The following is a 22,845-nucleotide window of genomic DNA, read 5'->3' as shown; positions in this document are numbered from 1 at the left end:
TATTCAAAGGGAAGTTTAACATGCAATCAATTGGATTTGAAGCCAGGAAGAACAAAAAGATCTCCATTTGAATTCTACAATAGTTCTTTGGTTTTGTTGTTGATGTTTTATAAGACTTTTTAACTCTTTCACTGCCAGACGTTTTCAGAAACGGGTTGTCCCCACTGCCAGCCGATTTAAGCATTTTGAGTGATCTTTCAAGGTCCACAGAAAATGTTGTGGTTGGACTATGGAAACACACATACTACCAAATGAAAGATTGTACTCTCATCTTTCATCAGAAAAAAAAGTTTGTTTCTACCTTATTCCGTTCTTCAGTAATCAACAATAGAAAATGGTTAATTTCACCGAAATTCTCTGTTTTGAAACAAAAAACGGAGAAAAAGAGCTTTTTGTGAAACGATGTTATTTCATGCACTCTAGTGAATTGTACACTTCTTTTTGTCCATGAATGATGCCACAAACACCTAAATAGTGCTTTACTTCTGTAAAACGCTTTCACCAACAATGAAAAAGTGTTTTCTGATTGCAAAATACGTTTATTTCCATTCAACAGTGTAACAATTTGACAAAACAATTTCGCAAACTATTTACAAATGTGTGCAACTGTGGTAGTACTTACAATTATGTGGATGTTTCAAATACAGTTTTTCCTTTTGTAACGCTCTCCTGCGTGCAAAGAGACGCCAGGACTCGCACAACAGTTTACTTTCACTTTCGCATTGGTCCGTTTTGCGTGCAAACGTTACACTTTCTTGACGGCCTTTTTTTCCGGGGAATAAAAAGCAAGTAGCAGACTGTACACACTTCCTCCGATGAATATGCATTGGACTCGGGGCACTCTCCGTCGTCCGATCGAACGTCCGCCTGTGCGTGCTCGATTGCGCTCCGCGTTACGACGCCGTCATAGCCGCCGCGTCAGCGGTTCCAATTTCGCCGTCAAGCTCGGATTCACCTTCATCATCATCGATGATGATCATCGTCGTCATCAATGTACTCTTTTAGCGTTGGTCGATGCCTTTTGTTTTGTAAGTGTAGAGCTGCTTGCAAACGCTCGCCATTGCCCGTTCCCTCCTCCATCTAGCTCCATCTAACGTCTTCTACTGCCGCGTCAATGCTTCCCAACCACGGAGTCACCACCCTCATCTTCATCATCGATGATGATCATCGTCGTCAACAATGTGCTCTTTCAGCGATGCTTTTGGTCTTTGAAAAAAACGGCTCGGGCGTGAGCTCCTCGCGACCGGCCGCCATTTTTCCTTTGTCTTCCATTCTCATCTCCTGCTCGACGCTCTAGCTCCGCCTCTACTGACGCCCACCCGATCTTGTCAAAAGAGAGTCGCTGCCCTCTAGGGGCCAAAAATAGTCATTAGGCACAACAGACAGGCTGGAAACTTTCACCAGACATGCGGAAGGGTTTCCTCTACCCGTTTAAAAAAAAAAAAAAAAAATCATTGGATGACGTCTGTTGACGTCATTGGCAGTGCTCCGTAGGTTTTTACTTGACGTTTTTAAACGTCAGTGGCAGTGAAAGAGTTAAAGAAAATAAAACATTGGCGGTGGTTGGCAAACACGCAATAACACTGAAATACTGTTGCTGCCCAATAAAGCGCATGGACCTCCAGTGTGTCTGTATTTTTCTTTGGTGCAATGCTTATCTGCATTATTCCTGAGGGAAAGCGGTTGTGGTACTTCCGCTTCCGGGTTCAGGTCATAATATTGCTATTTGTTACAGCGAGTTTTGTGTCACGGAGCGGCTTATTTGAGCGTTTTTATTCCCTCTTTTCTAAACAATCGTAAGCCCTCATTGCATTTGAAAATGCAACACAGGCTTTCCCCCAGCATTTTAGTAGCCTGGTGGCACGCCAGGCTTTTCTTGTCCCCCACCTTGCCAGGCAAAGCGTTCCCCCAATGACTAGTAGGCACCGCATGTCCCCAGCCACCGTGTGCTGTGCTAAGGCTCGAAATAAGCCGTTTTGTATTGCAGTTTGCAGGCAAAATTTACATATTATTGCTCATTAAAACACATTGAATAGCAAAACTGACAATCAACCGCTGAGACGGCCCATAGGCTTGAGTCGCTAGACGCATGCGCGTTCAAGTTGAGCAAAACATCAACAGTCGGACTTGGGCTGAGTACTCAAGCAGCCGAACACTCCATGTTTTGGAGTTGCTAACTTGCTTCTCTTACTATGCCACACACAGCGAGGTGAAATAAAAACAATGTCGAACAGTTTCATAACGGTCTGTGAGCACCAAGCCAAAAAAGAGCTACCGGCGGGAAGAACGGTGAGCATCTGGTGAGTCTTTTGTTTACATTTAGTTTAGCATTTAGCAGCCAAAGTAAGTACTGGACACCAGACTGACTAGCGTTGTTCAAACAGTTTTTTCCTGCCAGATAGGCACTTATCTTCCCCATCCGTCACAGCGATTAAGCTACATTCCAATGCTAAGTGCTAAGCTAACCTAACCAAATAGCCGGCACGTTTAACACCGGAAATGTACACTTTGATAGACATCTGGCTGGAATCATGTTATAGTGTATGTATTTGACAAATTAATAAATGTCTGGATTGTGGAGAGAAAATCTACTAAACTATTAAACTGAACCGGGAAGTATGACTGTACGCTGTCAGCCAGATATGACACCAAACGTTAGTTGTTTATCTCACCTTTTATTATGAATCACAAACAAGGCTACTGTAGGCGCCGAAATAGAACAGTAGCAGCCTGAGACAAAGAGTACGCATACACACGACCGAAGGTCCTCTATCATGTCCGCACTTTCAACTCATTCCTCCCCTCAGCGAGTCGCATGATGCATTCAAAGACGCTCGGAAATAGTATCGTTTCGCAAAACGGAACATATTGTGTATCAAACAACAACATGCATAACCCAAATCGCTGCAGTATATTAGTATAAAATAATTAGAATGTAATAATTTATATTACAATATTATGTAATGTTTTTTTGTTTGTTTTTACAATAGGGCCCTGAATATTGATTTTGACGGTTGAGTTACATTAATGTAGATCTTATTTTGTTGTAGCGCATTTAGTTTTGGTTCTTTTTTTGGGGAAAATACAGTTTGTTGCTTTACACAACAGGAAATTAAGAAATATTACTTGTTGATTATATAAAAATGAAAAACAATTGTTCATTCGCTATAGTGTCATTTTTGTATTATTGTTTAGTAAAACCCTTGCATTACGTGCCAGGAATTATCCGTCCGTCCATTATCCGAAACCGCTTTTCCTCACGAGGGTTGCGGGCGTGCTGGAGCCTATCCCAGCTGTCTTCAGGCAGTAGGCGGGGTTAGGGCTAGAGCACAAACAGACGAACAATCATTCACACTCACAGTCACACCTAGGGACAATTCATAGTGTTCAATTACCCTACCATGCAAGGAAACCGGAGCACCCAGGAAAAAACCCACACAGGCATGGGGAGACATAACAACTCCCTCCAGGAAGGCCGAAGCCTGGATTCTAACTCGCGGACGTGCTAAACAGTGAGCCACCGAGCCGCACGTCCCTAGAATTAAAAGAATTAAAAATCCTCTACAAAATTAGAAATTTGCTCCTCAAATTATGTCATTTAATTCAATTCCAAGCCTTGGACGCACTTCCCCTGTCAATAAAAGACGAGTAATAATTGCTGGATGTCGGTAGGTCCTCAGCGACACACACTCATTAGTCTATCCTTTTTTTTTTTTCACTTTCTTGGAAATGAATGTTGAAGTATAAACAAATGTAAGGTTGGTCAACATCTTAGGATGGGCTGTGTACACTAAGAAAGGGTCCACTGAAATTGCTATGGATAAAGAATCCTGAAACATAATAACTGAAGACTCAAGGATGGTTCTTTGATTATCAATAAAACCGGAAAGGACGACTGAGCTGGAAAGGCGGCACTCTCTTCAGAGAGATCCCATAAGGTGAGGAATGTGTCCTAACTCTTCTCCCATCCCCCATCTCCCCAACCCCACCCCCAAAATCCAGCTATTGTGAGTAGAAAGAATGCTTTTCAAAAAGTTGTTCCTTTCACAGTGAGGGATGGCCCCATTTTTCACATAAGGCTTTGGGGGGTGCGTTTGCCTCGAGGAGAGCAATTTCTTTACTGGGAAATGATCCCCCTCTACCTTTTTTCACGTCTACATACTTATATTTAGAGGTACTTAGGTGTACTTGCAATTCAACTAACTGTTAGGATGCTGTGTGTAATAGATCTTGGATAGATATAAAGTTTTAAAAAAAAAAGTCTACAAATGTTAATGTGAGGTGATCAACTAGTCATTTTACAAGTTGTAATATTACAAGAAAAATCTCACAATTTTTAAGCAATGAAATAAAGTCATACTATTACAATCATAAGTATGTTAATGATCATAATAGTACTCCTTCTGCCATAAACTGCAAACTGCTGAGGAACTTATTACATTTTAGCATTCACAAAAATAAAATGAAATTGTCAATGTTTTGGTCCATTAGTATAACCACTTTAAGGAGTGTTGCCATTATACAGTACTGATCAACAACTTTTATTTTTATTTGTTGTAACCAGAATAGGTTTGAAGGTCTTCTGAAGAAGGCAGAACAGAAATGAGCAATTTACAAAAGGGGTTCATGAAATAATAAGCACAGGGCTTTATTATAGATTAATATTACATGGCTCGTCCTATTTAATTTTGCCTTTCCTACGAGTTTTCCGGCAAAACCTCTGAAGCGGAAAACGGGTATTGTGAGCTAATAGGAGCACTAAAACAGGAGATGTTATTAGTTCTTAATACTTGCCACTAAACCCACACGGGCATGGCTGGGTGTGGTTGCTTTTTATGGTTGGGGAAAAGTGTGGGTGGCCCCTGGGTGCTTGCATCCCATTGGTTGGCTCAGAACTCTAAAGCACAGTATACCTGAGTCAGGTAGAGCAAAGACTGATAGTGCTTTGCTGTTGCTTGCATTTGCAATGACTCAGAAAGACCAGTTTGAGGGTTTGCTTCATTTTGGCACATTTGTAAGGGGAGCAGAAAAAGTAAGTATTGCTTTTACAACTACAAACTAGCAAAATGTTTCATTGTAACTATGCCTTTTGATTTCTTATGTATTTACTTCTTTAGGATAAACATTCATGTTGTCTAAGATGAGCTGGAGAGTCCTGCACATTTTTGCTTCAAAGTCAAATTCGGATGCACCGAAAGGCTTCAGGTGAGGACCTGTGACTGGTGTCTGGTTGCAAACCCTAAATGGGCTCTGACCTGGAGCCAGAGACCCTGGAACCACAGCAATTGCCGAGTCTCATATTTCAAATTTGACAAGATAAGGCTAACATCCAAACTTTTGCTCCACTCACCATCACCACCGCCCGTCGTTTGTGAACCAGCGCCCATCCCTGCAGTCACCACGCCCCAACTTTGGGCTTTCTGGAAGAAGAGGATTTAAATTAGATTACAAAGTATTTTTATTTTAGCATCCACCTCAATAGGTACATTCCATGTGTTCTATCCTTCATTCCACCGGAGTCTGTATCTGTACATAACCAGATTTCAGTGGCGTGAAGTGTACGAGACATGGAGGCTGCACATCGGACCGCCAACTTAAGAAGGTGCTCTTCTTCATTTATTTCTGAACATGTTTTGAGTTGATAGTGCACTATATTTTTTGGGCTACAAGATGCTTGTCATATGGAATGTTTCCCAATGTCTCTTGTTCTATGTGCTAGCTAAACAAAGTGAAGCAGAATTATGGTGTCACGCTGCAAAAACAATGGCTCCTTTATCTTATAAATGGTGGCTACGCCATCGACACTCATATTTTCCTTGTATTCAGCCTTCACAATCTCAAATTTAAGGCTGGGCCTGCAGAACCAACCTTTTGCAATTTAGGCAAATGGTGTTTATTAACAATTCAACATGTGCCCTTGCTGCAGCCCTGGCCTGAACAGTGATGTCATTCAGTTGTGCACCTCTAGGTTGAGTGATGCATCGTGTGTGCCTATTGTTGTACTCCGACCTACACAATCCTGCCGAGCTGCTGCTGCTTTGCTGTCAGTGTGTAATAATAATAAAAAAAGCATATTTGTGGTTTTGCATTTGAATAAAGCAATATGCTCTCTTTGTGTGAAAAAGGGAGGGGGTAATTGATTAAATTAATTCCGCTACAGTACAGACTTGGCCTCCCTACATGGAAGAGCCTCATAACAAATTGTATTTATCACACATGCTCACCCTGAAAACTGAATATATAACACTTTGTTGCTATAAGCAGACAAAAACAACAAAGTGCACACATACATAATGTAAATCTTATCAGTGTAATAATGTTTGCATCTATAGCAAGCACTATTCAATTCAATAAAAACCTTCATCGGTTACAACACGTTTTTCTCTTCTTTTTTTTTTCTTGTATTATTCATTTGATTAAAGTTCACAAATGAGGGTGGAAATAAAGAAAATAAATGTCCTTGATTGACTATGAGGAAATTATTACTTGATGAAAGTCAAAGAAATTAACGATGAAAAACTTAAGTGTATTTAACAATTAAGATTTACAGAATATACGACTATTTACAACATGAATTTCATGCAGCTATATAAGGAATTCAGGTACAGGTACTTACAGTAAATAGTTAAGTGTGATAATTGTTATTATTATTATTATTATTAAAAGTCTAAACAGATAAAAAACAGATAATTAAAATCCATCCATCCATTTTCTGAAACGCTAATTCCTCACAAGGGTAGATCACTAAATTTGGGGAAAGGGAGGGAAATTATTTTTGATAGATGGTTGAACAGAGGAACTGTTAACCATTGGATGTAACAACTTCACAATGAAAAGTACTAATGACTGAGGTGATCGTACGTGAATACGTTAAGAATTATTTACAAGCATCAGCATTGTGGTAAATGATTTCCTTATTGAGGATTGCAGTTGACAATCAAACCACCTCTGAAGCTCACGTCATGTCATTTGAAGCTGACGTCATGTCATTCAGCCCCTCAACAAACATTTCAAAACACAGCTACGACGCAGCAGGTGAACCAAGACAAGACGTTTCCTTAATGACGCTAAACTAATGACGACACGGTGGTGATACAACGTAAAGACAATACGTACCCGAATTCACTTCCCAAAAGATGTTAGGAGGACGTCAAACGTCACGTGTCAACCCTTCGCCATAAAGTAGCTTAGCTGCAGCGATTTGGCGCCACTCTACGGTCGAAAACGTCGGTTTTGTCGCTTAATCTGTTGGCAATAATAATAATAATAATAATAATAATAATAATAACAGACTTCAGTTAAATATAGCCAAAAGGTTCGGTAACACATGCTATAAATTCGACAGAAGAAGAGTTTCATGGTGAAGAGGAGAAAGTAGTCCAAAAGAGTCGAATGCAGATCTCATGGATGAACGGTGATTGACAGGTGAAAGAAAACTTTTTATCCAATCGAATGGAAGTGCGATAAAAGGTATGCGAAAGTTGTGCCCAAGATCTACATTTGATAAGTGTAAAATATTTAGAAATTGGTTATTTAAAAAAAATGTATGGCCAATATTTCATCGCATAATTTCATATTCATATTAGGGTTCAAATGATTTAACAAAAACTTGAGTTGAATACAGTGCATGTATTTATTTATTTTTACAATAAATCAAATCAATTGAATCCAAATTGAATAATACCGAATTGTTTTTAACTGACCAATTTATGGGGGGAAATGCTAAATAAACTCATCTTTATTTATATTGCGCTTTCACAACAGCTGCAGCTCTAACAAAAGCGCTTTACAATAACACATGACATAAAACATGCAAGAATAAATTTTTGTAAAAAATGATCATGCAAATGTATTTATAATTGTATGTAACTAACCAAAAATGTAATTTAAAAAAATGTACAATGTTAATTTCACTGATATCTTTATTGTTTTATTTAGGCTACAATAAATAAAAATATGATTAAAATTACCCCCAAAATATCATTATACTTAACTCAGCTCACAAGTAAACAAATATTATAGTATCACATGGGCCATAAGTTGGGGTAACTTGGGGTAACTTCATGGGTTCTATGAATTACGACTTCAGTCACTTCACTATCCAAAGATGCTATCTAACCTTCTTAATCAAAAATTCTACCACTGCATTTATAGTAATAATGCTAATACACCATGTTCTTTCATATATGAGGTATATGTTTTATACTAGATGTTTTATTCATTAATTCATTTTTGGTCCTCTTTGGATTCATAGCAACAAAAAATAAATATATAACATATACATATTAGAATGTCGCTCTACCCAGTTCCCCACAATACCATTTACTTAACCCATAATCCATACAACCAAAGCATTGCAAAGATTAGATATTGACCTTTTGCACGTGACGTCACAGCCCTCATGGGAACGCCCCCTCCGGGATTCTGGACGACAAAAGAGCCACTTGCCTGTATTGTAATCATTGAATCTCGTACAGCGTAAAGTCCTTTATCTAATCGATTATCTTATAAAATGGTCGTATCTTGCTTTGCGGTCGTTTGTACAAACAGACAAAGGAGTAAACCAAATGTTGCTTTTTTTCGCATACCTACTAATGAATACAAACGACGTCGATTGATAGCAGCAATCAACAGAAAGGACTGGCAGCCCACAAAGTATTCACGGATTTGCAGCGATCATATTTTGCGAGGTTAGTAGATAAATGTTTTAATTAGTAGATACTCTATGAGTCCCGACTAAATTTGCAACTCCGACTGACAGGCTACATTCGATTGAAGTAGTAGATTCCATGGCTCGATGGGCAATAATAACTTTTAATTTGTAAAGTCACTAAGTCGCTCCGGTTCACGTCCACTTCCATTCAAGAATCATTTCCTTCCGCCGTCCGTCATAGGGCAGTCATGTGATCACGTGGCGTCGGTGCAAATGGTCATTTTGAAGTATACTGGTATCGGCGGATAAGAGATCCATTTTAAACTAGGTTATTTTGGCAGTGCATCAGAGTCAAATTGCTGGGAACTTCCTGTTTTTGTTAGAACTGAAAACAAAAATGTATAAGATTAACATTTAAATTTTTTAATTGTCATTTTGGCAAACTTTATTAACCCTATAGAAAACTTTAGGGAGCTATTTATTATATTATTCATTTAATTTACTAAGACAAGCCTGGGACCTCACTGCTATTTTTGTTTAAATTTTAAAACAAATATGTCTATTGTGAAAAAAAATCTTAAAATAAAATAAATAGATTGCAAATCTGAAAAGCTTCTGGGCGTGGTGGTGCATTAACGGGTTGGGGGGCACGGGTGACCCAAGGCAACTTTTTTTTGCCGCACTACATTTGCCGTACTAGAATAAATTGTAATTGCACATCCACTACAGTAGGTGGCAGTGGCGCCCTCATGGTCAGAGACTGTGCACGCAGTATTAGCTCCTCTGGAGAGATGTACTTACAACAATTTTAAACAAAAATCATTGAGAAGCACTGACTTAACACACATTCTAACAGTGTTGGAATTTATACTATTCCAGGGATAGGCAAGTTCGGTCCTAGAGAGCCGCAGTCCTGCATGTTTTCGGTGTCTCCTGCCTCCAACCCAGGTGTTTTAAATCATCAGCTCATAATTACGTTCTGCGGGAGCCTCTCAGTTGTGTTCGAGCAGGGAGACATCAAAAACATGCAGGACTGCGACTCTCGAGGACCGAACATGCCTACCCCTGTACTGTCCCTTTTATTGCAAATGAGTGCCGGCTCCAAATATATGGCTACTATTAATCAGTATCAGCTCTGAAAAAAAAAAACATAAGTCCATCCCTAAGAAACATAATAAAATGGAATTACATAAAAATATGATTAAAGAATACTAAAGTAGAACTAATATCAATATTGATTTCACCAAGGCATGTTTTCAATGCATATTTAGCTTAACAGTATTACATTGAGTTAATACAATTAATACAATTAATTTAATAGATTTGGGTTGACATTTGAGCCCAGGAGGAACCCCATTACATTTTTGGTACAGATTCAAAAATAAATACAAATAAAGTACAGATATGTATATGAATTTTCCCATTTTTGATTTCCCAATGAATAATTGTTGAGACAATTTTGTGCTCATCTACTTCATGATTGTTACTGTGTTTTTTAAACCAAGGGTTAATTTCTCGTGTGTTGGGCTACTTGTTTGTTTGTTTGTTTGTTTGTTTGTTTGAGTCTGTCAATAAAGATATCTCTGTGGTCGAGATTTTGGGTGCCTTTGAAGTTGTGGGAACTATGAATCACTGACACTTTTTAAATCATAACCATCACATCTGATCTGATTGTTCTTTCAGCTGCCATGCAAGTCTGGACATGTTGTTTATTGCTGCTTTTTGCTCAAAGTTTGGCACTTGAGGAGGAGGAAGAGGAGGACGACGATGACGAGCACGAGGGATACAAAGGTGAGTGCATGCGAGAAAATGAGCCACTCGCATGCTAATGAGTGGCTTAGAAAAAAATGCTGCATGCTAACTTGCTGAAGTATCGTGCCAATAAGCAGTACAATTTGAAATGGTGATAAACTGGATCAATGATCATCTAACAAGTGCACCGTGTGACTGTTCAGTGGGTGAACACGTTGGTGCCCATCAGTTGGAGCGTCTGGTGGAGCTACTGACGCCTTCAGAGTGCGATGACCTCCTGGTTGCCCTCTCTCAATCTGAGAATGTACCCAAAAAGCATCTTGAAAAACAGCATATTGTCAAGAGACACGTCGCTTCACCCAAAGGTCAGCACTCATCCGCTTTGACCATTAATGTGGAGTTTGCGCTTGTTGTGTTTTTTGTGTGGTGAGTCTTCCTTTCATATTCCAAAAACATGTATGTTTGGTTGATGAAATAATATTTATTGCCCCATATCACTATAGAAAATGGATGGTGGATGTTTCTTCAGAAGTATTGCATGTCATGAAACACTAAAATAACAGTTCCTGTTTATAAAATTAGTTAAACATTTTTTCAAGTAAAACATAAAAACAAACCATTCAACGTCAAGATTTTCTAAGTCAAGTTTCACCAAACCTTTTGTAGCTGAGAGCTGCTTCCAGGTTAATTCTGGAATAAGAAATTTGCATAATTTTTTTCTTGTTTTCCTTGTTTTCTTTTTTTCCTCTTATTTTTCTCAATTTTTTTTTGTTTTCGTCTTTTCCCCATTTTCTCATTTTTGCATGAATTACATTTCAGCATATTATTATTATTATTATTATTATATCATTATTATTATTATTATTATATATGTTATTATAAGGGCTGCCCTGCACGCATTGCATGAAGCCACAATGACCAAAACGCCCACTGCGCACCTTAAAGATACTAACAGTGATTCAAGTCGATAAACATGTCATGTTTTGGTTTTGTTTATTATGGTTGTGTTTGTCTGTGTTCAGTGTTTTGTTGTGTGTTCCTAGTCTCTCCCCTTGTCTCGTTATATCTGATCAGGTCCACCAGTGTGTTTCTTCCCTTCTTAGTGTGTGTGACCAATCCGTGCCCTCAGCCTATTGTGTTCCCCAGGTGTGTCTCATTATTGTTGGTGTGTTTAGTCTGTTGTGTTTGTCGATGTCCTGCGTGGTAGTGCGTTTCGTTCTGCCCAGTCTCGGCGACCAGTTTACTCACGTCCCGTCCAGTCACTGTCTCTGCATGCTTCAATAAAGATCCTCATATTGCCCTTGTTTTCTGTTTCCCCGCTGTGTTTCCCTGCATTTGAGTGCACCCTCATCCTCGCACACCCATTCCTGACAGAACAAAACAATTTCTGCCTCGAAAAGTTGACGATTACCCAACCAACTGGAATAATGGCATAATCAATAAGAGGTTAATCAACTGTCAAAAGATTTGCTCTAGTTGTTATTAAAGGTTAGTCAATTGTAAAGAGATTTGTGAGTGACTGCTAAAGTTATTATTAATAATTCATGACATTCATTCATGTGAAGACACTGATCATGTTGATATCTCACAATAATTGGAAACAGAAATACCAATATGCTACACTTTATTTCTGTTACGTGAATCTCTACCATTTCAATTTTCAAATAATCATTTAGAGGTGCCAGTGTTTTTCCTTCCTGGACCTAGATTCTCCACCTTTCACCTATTACATCATTCCTACAAAATCACACTGCCCCATCACTGGTGAACTATTTTGGGATGATACTCACAAAAGTGTTTTGTTGAGATGTAACAAAACAAAACAAAAAATCCCTATCAGAGTCGTTTTTGGGGTTCTTGGTGATTTTATGTTGTTTCGCAACACGAACACTGGGTGGCAGCACTAACCTACAATGTCAATTGGACCACGTAAGGTACAGCGGAGAAGGGTGGCTCATAATCCAAGTGAATAGAAAAAGAGCAACAAGTGGCCAGCATTGCTGATTTACGTGTCGTATTTCTGATATTTACAGAATTATCTATATATCTGACAGCGGGCACCCAACCGGGACCCACTACAAAAGCCTGCGAGCTACTTATGTGGAGTCTGTGGACCTGGTGGGCACAAATTGGTGACCCCTGCTCTCATTGTCATCCGCTAACATACTTGTGTAAAAGTGTAAAAAGAATTTAGCTGCAGTTGCTGGTCACTGGAATCGTACGGCTTAGAGTTGGCTGATATGATCACACACCTTGTTATGTCCGTCACACGACATCTTTGTTGTGGGTGTTCATCTTTTTGGAAAAAAAGAGTTGCAAAATAAGACATGGTGCTTGTTGAACTGGGTTCTTGTCTATTATATTACGTTGATGTCTCGTGTAATATGTATGATGTATACTTTTTGGAACTGTGTTGCCAAAAAAAACCCACAAAAAATCAAAACCCAGATTAGATCTGTTAAAATATGCTGAGATCTTGTGTGAGTGACATCAAAATGACAGTGGTTCGAACTCCATTTAGGAAAACCTCAATCAAAATTGTCATTTTTCTTCAGAGGTGCTGTTTCGAAATTCATCCAGTGATCATTATGAATAAGTGTCACATATTTTTTTTTCTTCTACCAGAAAATGAGGCTAAATGCCGTAAGGGGCTGACAGACTGGCTTCAGAAAAACGGCCCAAAGATCTACTACGACCGACTCACTCAGTCCTTGCGGCGCATCAATAGACCAGACATTGCCACTGGTAAGAGCTTAAGTTTATTTAATTTGTCTGGAAAGGATTCATTTATTACAAATATAGCTTTGTTCATTTATTTATGCCAGCAACGTATAGTGGATCAATGATGATTATTTCGATTAACTTTTTATTGTCTATCTACTTGTACTGTTGGTCATTCGTTGCCAGGGGAAGGGAGTGCACATGAGTGACATGCACGATTAATATTTATTGACAAGTGGGAGCCCAAAAATTGAAACTCCCGATGGCTTGTCCACTCCTTGTTGTTATCAACCAACCATCTTCAAACTAATTGGTATTGTAAAAATGATGATTTTATTAGATGATGATTTTCAAACCAAGTATTGTCTGATAGATAAGCAAGATTGCTTTAGAATGACATCTTAACCCCCCCCCAAATGGATGATAAAATAACAGTTCACAGTTAAGCAGATGATTGGCTGCTCAAGGATAGGATCCGAGTCATAAAATGGTTGCCTTGGGGGCTGCGCATTCTGTTATTCATGAGCGCTTTGCCTCGGTAACATTTCTTAATGTCATTTTGAATTGCTTTTATGAGGGCCTACTGATGTAATAAGCTTCAAATAAAAAGGTTTGACTTTGTTTGTACAACGTACTGTTGATAACAAACCTCACGAGGGGAAATCACAGCATGTCCCTCGACAAACGCAAATTGGAACAAAGCCTCATCTGGCTGCTCTGCGGTTGTATTTTTACAAGCGCTTCTTTAATCCGGTCGAGAACGCCGCCGTCTTGAAGACTTTAAACAGCGGCGTATAATTGCTTCATTATGCTGTGATTGCTTTTAATTGGCGCTTCAAAAGTGGCACATTTTTTTGCACGCTGCCAGTTTCTGGCATGTGTTGTGTGGTCCGGCGTGGCCGAGACGAAGGTGTAAATGATCTGATGGAAGACTCAGTGGAGTTGACACCAGCCTCAGAGGAAACCATCTGCTCATTTCGTCAGTCAAAGGGAGGCGATGACAAGGTGAGGCACGAGGAAGATGGTGGCATATTTTATGAAAAATGCTGCGTGGATGCACAGAACGCACCACTTAGGAAACATCGGCCATTTCTGGTCCAGAGAGATCCTCTCATATTGACATTCATGAACACTGACTTCGCTTTTGCCAAAACTTGTTACAGTCATGGCAAGACAACTTCAAACAACATAGAGTTCTATTTTCGTAGACAGCACATCTGCGACAGGGCGCAAATGCCGCTGGGTCCTGGCCAGGGCTGGACTGGCTTTTCAATGATTGGCCCACAATTTAGAGCAGAGGTGGTCAATCTGGGTCCTCGACGGCCGGAGTCCTGCAGGTTTTGGAGGTCTCTCACTTCCAACACAAGCTGATTCCAATCAACAGGATCATTATCAGGCTTATGCAGAGCTTGCTGATGAGCTGATCATATATCAGCTGTGTTGGAGAACGGAAACATCCAAAACCTGCAGGACTCCGGCCCTCGATGCCCACCTCTGATTTAGAGGGACCTGTCCGTCAATCCATTTTGAATATAGACAGCAAATTGAAACATCATCAGATACATCACTGGCAGAATTCTCCCGAGTGGCGGGCGATCAGGAGTCGAAATTCCCCAATTGGAATGAATGCCAGACGACCAGGGGGGCGAAAATCTCTCATTGGAGTGAATGGTGGGCAGCGGGCCTAAGTCAAAATGCCAGGGCCGAATTTTTTTTTTTTTTTTTGTGCGCCAGTTCAGCCAGGGCAAGGCTCACTGCACATGTTTGCCAATTTAGGAGACCAATCTCTGCCAAGCTGGGTGTGCCGGTGCATTTGGTCATCTATGGTGAATGTCAGCTGCATTTCATTCATAAATATCTGAACAGCGGGCATCTTTCATTCTGAATCACTAGAAATCAATTGACTGTACATATTATTCTTATTATGATCTTTTTGTTTATTAATCATCCCACTGGCTTGAACACCTATGGAAGGTTTGGGTGGTGGTCTGCGGCACATGAAAATAACTTTAGACGTTTTGGATCCACATGAGGCTGCTTTGCCAATTTCAAACAACATTTCTGCGCTGTGCCATGTTGGCACTCTCAGTGTGAGACTACACCACAATTAAAAGGAATAAGTGTAGCTGCTTGGATTACGCATGATTGAAATCAGCTGTGACCACTCCCTCTCTCATATCCGCTGACCTGCTCGCGGCTGTGAAAATACCAACACCGGGTCTAATTCGCTTCGGGCAGGATTTACGCCATTCACAAAAATAGAACAGGAATTACCTTTAGGATGCACGTTTAGCATTTCAATTCTGTTTGTTTGTTTGTTTGTTTGTTTGTTTGTTTTCCACAGAGCTGGGCAAGAACATCATCCAGGATAAAATTGTAAACCTGAAACGGTATGCTGAAGGTTATCATTACTTTATCAAGTCCTTAAACACCGAAGAGGCCGAACCGGAAACAGACCAAACTAAAAGATTGAAAAGAGGTGAGCGATATTGCATTAATGGAAGTCGCAACACTGCATCACCAACAGATGGCCATGTTGACTTGAGTGTTGCTTACATTAATCTGCATAAATGCATAAATATTCAGACTTCACCAAATGATTTGACTCCAATCGGATTCCTCAAATACAATTTTTATGGCTGACTGTCCAAGTGTCCAAATCTGATCTTGCCCTGTTCAAACTGAGCAACATTATTGACCCATCTGACAGGTTGCTATAGCAACGACATCCAACGGAGCCCAGCGCGTGTAGTGTTTGACGTCATGTGACACTGTTTACCGCTTCGTACTTTCCATTCCTCGCAAGCGCGTTAAATGGTTTTCTTTTTCTTTGCTTTTTTTTTTAAACGACCATATGTCTATGGCTACGGCCGGGCACTAATTCTCTATTTGTCCATCTAACTGTCACTGTATTTCCGGTTGAGCATGAGAGTCGTCGATGGGGCAGTGGAGCCGTCAAGGCGTTTGGCTGCCGAGTGTCGAGCATGCGAGGAACCAGTCGGGCAGCAAACCGAGTAGATAGTGACAGCGTGGGCGCATTTGGTTTTTGCACGCGTAGAGTGACGTCACGGATAGTCAAATCCGTTCTGAGTGTTTGAGCTGATCAGACTGAGACGCATGCTGCCCAAATCGGATATTGAACTACCTCCCGCATGTGGTTTCAATCTGTCTCACAAAAATCTGATTTCATGTGCTTTGTGACTGTTTAGACTACAAAAGAGCCACTCACTTTCATCTTTCATCTTTGGATGGGCTAAAAATCGAATTTGGGCTGGCAGTCTGAACGAGGCCTTATTAAAATTAGGCCAGTTGAATCAATGGACATAATAGAAAGAAATAAGCAGGCAAATGTATCAAGATAGTAAAACCTTTTTTAAATGTAGAGACAATATACGAGTAAATAGTGCTGGACGATATGGAAAAATTCTTCTATCACGATATAGGCTATTTTATATCACGATAACGATATGCCACAATATATTTTTAGTTATTCTTGAAAAAAATTCTACAACATACTATGACTGTTTACGTTTTCTCATTTTATGTTTAAGTGACATTAAGCATATGTGTATCAAATGAGAAATGCATCCATTAGTTGTGTAGCTATATAAAATTATCAAATGCAAACAGAAGAGACACAGTGACATATTTTTGACAATATTTATTGATCTCAATAAGAGGGATAAAATAAAATAAAATGTTTGGACAGAAATTGATTAAAAATAAATAAAAAATTATCAGCTCTACTGTGTAATGTAATTTTGAGAACATTTTTTGTGTAGATTTCAAAAGTCAAAATCAAAACTCAGGACTGCATTGTGAAAACAAATAACATTTACATGTATTCACTTTACACTAGTATATCCATCCATTTTCTGACTCCTTATCAATATTGATAAGCGTTTAATCCTGCCGGCTGACGTACGTGACGCTGTAACAATCACATCACTTTGTGTTTACAGAAATGTGTAGCATTAGTTTCTCTCTCCATATAATCATTAAATTGCCTTCTATTTTGTTGTTCAAAGTTGGACACACTCCACTTTAAAGCGGTTCCAACGAGACTCTTGTGAAAAGTGTCATCAATATCCCAAGCACTTAATGACACATCCGCGATAACATTAGCCGGTTAGCTTAGCAATTAGGACAGCTTCTCCGTCTTTCTCGCTTGTTAATCAATCCTCGTAATCACTTCGTAAGAATGTCGGTACTTGTAACTTTTATACGCCGCCATGGAGGCTATCATTCCTAAATTTAGGAGCGAAAACGCAACGTGTTTATGTGCAGTATTAGCCAGCCCAAGCTAGTTGCTATGCTAGTAAACCCGATCTCGTCTCGACTTGAGTACCCGCTTGTAGGTACGTAATGTAAACATCTCAGCGAAGTGGTTTGGTACAATTCCATTTCCAGTTCTTATTCGTACTGCCTCTCACTGTCTTTCTCTGCTATGTTATGCGTATAACAGCAGAGTAGTATGAAACGATGTGACCAAAAAAATTAACAATTATTCTTGGTATGTAGGCTGTTTTTTTTTTTTTAACAGAATGAGTCTACCACCTTCCTTCCACTTGTAGGCTCAATATAGCATAAAAGCTGCATTAATTGGTTGCACTGTGAACTAAAATTGGTGAATGGAGCACAATGCATCCAAGCATGCACTTTTGGATGTAAAATAGGGACTTTGAAGGTAATCCCCTATTAATAAAAGACAAATGACTGAATGTTTCATTGGTCTCCAAAATGTACTAATTTAAGGCTACAGTCATACTGTAGGTCATGATACAATTTGGATTTTTTTTTTAAGTCAAAACCTTCTATGTAACATTTTTTTTTTGGGGCTTCACATGTTTAGTCATGTGTGTGTTATTTTTACCAATTATCAGAAATTCTATTGAGGACACGAGATTGGCTGGAGGAGGTGGAAATGTTATGAAAGATGCCGAGGTTGGATTTGGGAGGGAAAAAAAAGATCAGAATTGTACTGTTGACTCTGCATGAATAAATCAGATCCATGTCAAACGTGGGCAAAAGAAATGTGAATTAGCCTGCAGTGTGAACGTAGCCAATGTGTTTGGATGAGATGCTGGATTAGATTTGGTTGCTGTGGGCAGTTACAAACTCATTACTCGGCCCTTCACTGCAGGATTCCTATTTCCCAAGAATTAAATGATGCAATCATCCCCTGTCTATTTCTGCAACTCCCCCCGGGAAACAATTTGAGCTTGTTTGTCTTAAGGTGCTCCTCCAAACATCTCACGCATTTGTCCTTAACCAGTCATTATCTTATGTTAGCGTCCGATCTGACTTGGCGTGACCTCGATCTTATTGTGGAGCGGCTACCTGTCCCTGCGTACTCGAAAAGCCCTTTGGACGTGGCCCTCCCTCTTCTGTACGGGATCCTGTTGGGCTTCGGGGGAACGTTGCTGGCTGCCGTCTCCACCTTCTACGCTGTCTTGCGTATCTCCCGTCAGAGCCAGCAGAGACGTCCACCCAGGGTTAGTTGTCTCCCCAGTTATGAGTTGATCATTAAAAATTAGTCAAGGCTAACGTTGTGACATGACAAAAATGTAGGTGATATGTACTCAAATACTCAACAGAGCAAATAAAGCAGCTCCAACAGGAATAACGTCATTAGTGAAGCAGTGTTTTTTTCTTTTTCTTCGTACGGAGTGTTTGGCTCACCCACGGGTTGGTGACTTGAGGCTGACAGATGCACTGGAACCAGGCCCTGGCGACAAAGGTTGTTCCGGTGTTACTGTGATGGTGACGCCGGCTTTGTGCCCGTCTGGCATGGAAGAGAACTAATTATGCAGCCGTGGCATCTGCTTTCCGCCAAGCCTGCAGATAGCTACATGGTCTTTTGAATTGTAAGAGGAAAGAAATTGACACTAGATGTAGAAACTAGATTATGAATTTCATATGAATAAGTATTGGATTTCATGGACCTTCCCCAAGGCGCGCATTCCTCGACACTATATTAACTCATTCACTGCTATTGACGTCTATAGACGTCAAAAATTCATGTGAACTATTTCTATTAGTTTAACATTTTTTTCATTTAATTATTTTTTTATGATAACCTAGAATTTAAAATTATATATATATATATATAATTATTGTGTGATTAATTATGATTAAACGCCCCTTGTTTTTATTTTTTTAATTAGGCCCGTCAGGCGATTACAATTTTTTATCGTAATTAATTGCATGACTTCACTAGTTAACCAACGATTAATCACACATTTTATATCTGTTCTAAATTTACAATTTAAAAAAATCTAGGTTTTCATACTCTTGTTAGCAAAAGTGGAAAAAAATGTTAAACTAATTGAAATAGTTTAAATAGTTTGCCGTCTATGGCCGTCAATGGTAGTGAATGGGGTAATTTAAAGCATTGTGACCAAACGTATCAAATATGACACAAATCAAAAGTCATATGTGGAAGTTGATCCCCCACAAAAATATTTGTTCAAAAGGACCAATAAATACACTATTTTTTTTTTTTTTATCTGAATTTTCTGTCATATATTTCATGGCTCAGGCTTTAACAGGGTTAATTTTTACTTCCCCTCTTAAATTATTTTTTATTCAGTCACAAAAACCTGATATTTGAACAGTGGTGTGTCGACTTAGATATGTAATGCATCCTACAGACCATTACATGAGCAACATACAGTCTGTCATGGCAACCTTCGTACATGTGTTCCACAATCCTGTATATCATCCACGAATAAGCCCTATCGCATTTAATGTGTACTGTTGACGGCATCTTGAAGTACAGCACGATTATCAGCGGCATCACTCACAATGTCATGATGACCGTGGATGGGAAAAGCTATACATCACATTTACCATGGATGTCTAATTCGTCTTGTTTGCCATGGATGACTTGTACAGCAGCTATTTGGAGTATCACATCCATCGTGTGCCAACTGTATTTCATGTGTGCTATGGACGAATGAGACAGTCCTCCAATAAATATGAACACATGTTTTAGTGTAGCGACCTCTATCGACCATGTTGAATAGCGCAAAAATCCAAAAGTTAAATTCGAACCCGGCCCATCTGGTCAGAAGATGTTTATTTGACTGAGCTACTTGGCCAGTGATTGTTTTAGTGTTTTGTTAGTGTTTACTACATATTTTGTAGCGGTCTGCAACCTGACTGCCTTTTACTGACCTCAATCATTAGTGTGCCATGTAAAGACATAACATGTACTGTACAACCTCACTGAAGGCCTAATAAAGCCAAATTGACATACATGTCAACCCTAAAAAAAGACACTAAAATCATTACCGGCCTGTTAGCTCAGTAAGATAAACGCTATTCAACATGGCCGATAGAGGTCGCTAAACTACAATATATGACACGGTCGTATTTTGATGCATGGCAAAACAACCAATATGGTCGTTATTGTTGGAGGACTTGTTTGAACGAATTGGAAGAGGTCATGTCTAACAAGAAAGACGTGGATGTCTGTCATATGTCTACCGGGCCATTACAAAACAAATAATTACCAAAAAAAATAATAATAAAAAGTCATCCTTGTCACCCAAAAAATGTGAGAAAGAAAAACTTGTATTTTTGTGGACACCTGGAGTTGTGATCTAGGGATAAAATCCAAAATATCCAGAGATTGCCAGAAGGCACAAAATTCCTCGCTTCCATTTCCAACATCCTGTCTTTGTGAAGTGGAAATGTCTGCAATGATGGCAACCAAACAAAAAATGACAGGACATAGACTGGACATAAGTAACACACTTGTTTGATAGGGGGCCCATTGACTCAAGGTGGAAACAAGTACCAGGCTCTCACTAATTACAGCAACTTGATTGTATTGGGGAGTTGTATTTGACATAATGCCATGACATCTTTACTACCTGTTGTGGGTTCACCGATGGAGAATAACGAGCTCTATACGCTCCAACGACTGGCTGCCACGCCGTCCTTTCAGATGTCTCAGTAAGGAGTCCGAGTGGCACAAGAGGCAGCAGGCCTTTTGTCCTGCAAAGATGAAGCAGTTGCCGATGTCATGCATGGTCAGAGAGCGAACGCAACACTAAATTGACATTTACACTGGCAGACGGCACACACGCCTCTCAGTCCCCGTCTATTTCCATGTAAAGCGCTTTTTTTAGATATGTGTGCTTATTTGGTTTGGTTACTTAACAGTTGGTGCGGCAGCTGCAATTTATCAAAGTGGACTCTCCGGAGGCCGCATCCATCTTTTGTCACTCAAGGAAATCATGTATCTTGATGAAAAATACAGAAAAGCTGCAAGTCCTGGATGCGTACAGACTGAGCGCGCTGCGGCCAAGCCTCGGGGGATGTTTAGTGGAACCGAAGGCTTTATATTTCACACGCCCCTTCTATTTGCATCTTCATCTGCAGGGCCACGGAGGTGCGACAGTCCATGCGCAGCAATCACTCTTCCTTTGCTCAATATATATATGGATCACAGGAAAATAGATCACAACACTTTTAGAAGCCCTTTTGCTTTCAAATAGCTTTTGTGGCAGCTTTTAAGTTTGGTCTTTTATTATTTCTTTCAGGGTTATAATTAGCATACTTCAATTTCTTAAAGGGCCGCAGTGTCATCTTGTGGTTATGGTTGGTTACTACAGAAAATACAAGTTTAAAGTTGAGTTTGAGAATGTGTGTGGGCTGTGGGGTGATACGCAATCAAAACGAATCCACGCAATAGATTATATAGAGCATCTGTGATAATATATGCGGGGGGAAATAGCCCCAAGGCATAATTTTAGGCTTTTCTGATTTTGTGTGTGTGCAGATTTTGAAACATCCACTTTTAATTAAGTCAAAAGCTACGTCAATGTGGTAGATGCCACGGACTTCCGACTTCCGGGTTTCACACATCAGCGCCGTTTCCCGCCACTGCTGGCCGCGTTCCAACATTCGCACCCCCTCCCCTGTGCCCCCCAACTGCGCGCTCCCGCCCATCGTCTCAGCTCACTGAAATGAGAGACATAATAATAATAATAATGCATTGGATTTATATAGCGCTTTTCTATCTAATTAGATGCTCCACAGTGGTTGCATTGTTTGTGCGCTCACACATTCACACTTTGGGGGCGGTAAGCTACTTAAGGAGCCACAGCTGCCCTGGGGCAGGCTGACGGAAGCGTGACTGCCAGTGTGCGCCTACAGCCCCGCCGACCACCACCAAACATTTGCACCTTACATACACCAGTGTGAAGGCAATGTGTGTGAATTGCCTTGCCCAAGGACACGACACATGACTTGGGGGGAGCGGGGATTGAACAGCCGACCTTCTGGTTACTGAACGTCTCTACACCCTGAGCCACAGCCCCCACACACACACACTACACACTCTGACCTGTCGACGCAAGTAGTGGTACGCGGCCTACACGTCGCAAACTGCAACCGGAAGTCCCGCCTCCTTCGTGGCATATACCCCATAAAGAAGAGACAAGAGCTCAAACAACCTGTGATGTTTTCTTCATTGAGTTGATGGGATGATAAAAGCCCACACTCATACTGCAAGCAGACTGAAGTCCATTGAACACAATGTATAGCTTCTTCAAAACAAAAATGTATTTTTGTAGACATAAAAGAAATTCCAAACAATGGACAAATCTTACCGACACGTCAAAATATTTTTTTCCCTCAATGAGCATATTTTGTAAACATCCCCAATAAATAACTGAAGAAATAAATAATCTAAAAAATAAATACTT

General features: G+C 39.9%; 1 protein-coding gene and 2 long non-coding RNA genes across 6 annotated transcripts in view; 2 read left to right on the top strand and 1 right to left on the bottom strand.

Moving 5' to 3' along the window:
* Positions 1–7,247, bottom strand: part of LOC144058044 (uncharacterized) — a 129,637-nt gene extending 122,390 nt beyond the window's left edge. For both annotated transcript variants that reach the window (XR_013295366.1, XR_013295367.1), the window contains exons 1-2: positions 7,117–7,247; positions 5,351–5,420 (exon numbers count right to left, since the gene is read on the bottom strand). This is a non-coding gene — a long non-coding RNA (uncharacterized LOC144058044). The remainder of the gene's footprint in view (positions 1–5,350; positions 5,421–7,116) is intronic.
* LOC144058050 (uncharacterized) lies at positions 4,941–6,379 on the top strand. The gene is made up of 2 exons (XR_013295368.1): positions 4,941–5,032; positions 5,118–6,379. It is a non-coding gene; the product is annotated as an uncharacterized LOC144058050 (long non-coding RNA).
* tmdd1 (transmembrane and death domain 1) lies at positions 6,975–18,719 on the top strand. 3 transcript variants are annotated; one of them, XM_077576219.1, is made up of 6 exons: positions 6,975–7,035; positions 10,337–10,444; positions 10,609–10,770; positions 13,031–13,150; positions 15,471–15,605; positions 18,419–18,719. In XM_077576219.1, exons 1-6 carry the CDS (start codon positions 6,984–6,986, stop codon positions 18,661–18,663), a joined length of 822 nt encoding a protein of 273 aa, XP_077432345.1. In that variant the 5' UTR covers positions 6,975–6,983; the 3' UTR covers positions 18,664–18,719. The 3 variants fall into 3 exon arrangements, with proteins under 3 accessions (XP_077432345.1, XP_077432354.1, XP_077432363.1); XM_077576228.1 differs by lacking the exon at positions 6,975–7,035 and adding an exon at positions 7,175–7,425; XM_077576237.1 differs by lacking the exon at positions 6,975–7,035 and adding an exon at positions 7,175–7,470.
* The last annotated feature ends 4,126 nt before the right edge of the window (positions 18,720–22,845 follow it).

This window comes from Vanacampus margaritifer, chromosome 1 (assembly GCF_051991255.1).
Source record: "Vanacampus margaritifer isolate UIUO_Vmar chromosome 1, RoL_Vmar_1.0, whole genome shotgun sequence".
Lineage (NCBI taxonomy): Eukaryota > Metazoa > Chordata > Actinopteri > Syngnathiformes > Syngnathidae > Vanacampus > Vanacampus margaritifer.
The sequence above is the reverse complement of the archived record's forward strand: the minus strand, read 5'-3'. Positions and strand labels throughout refer to the sequence as shown.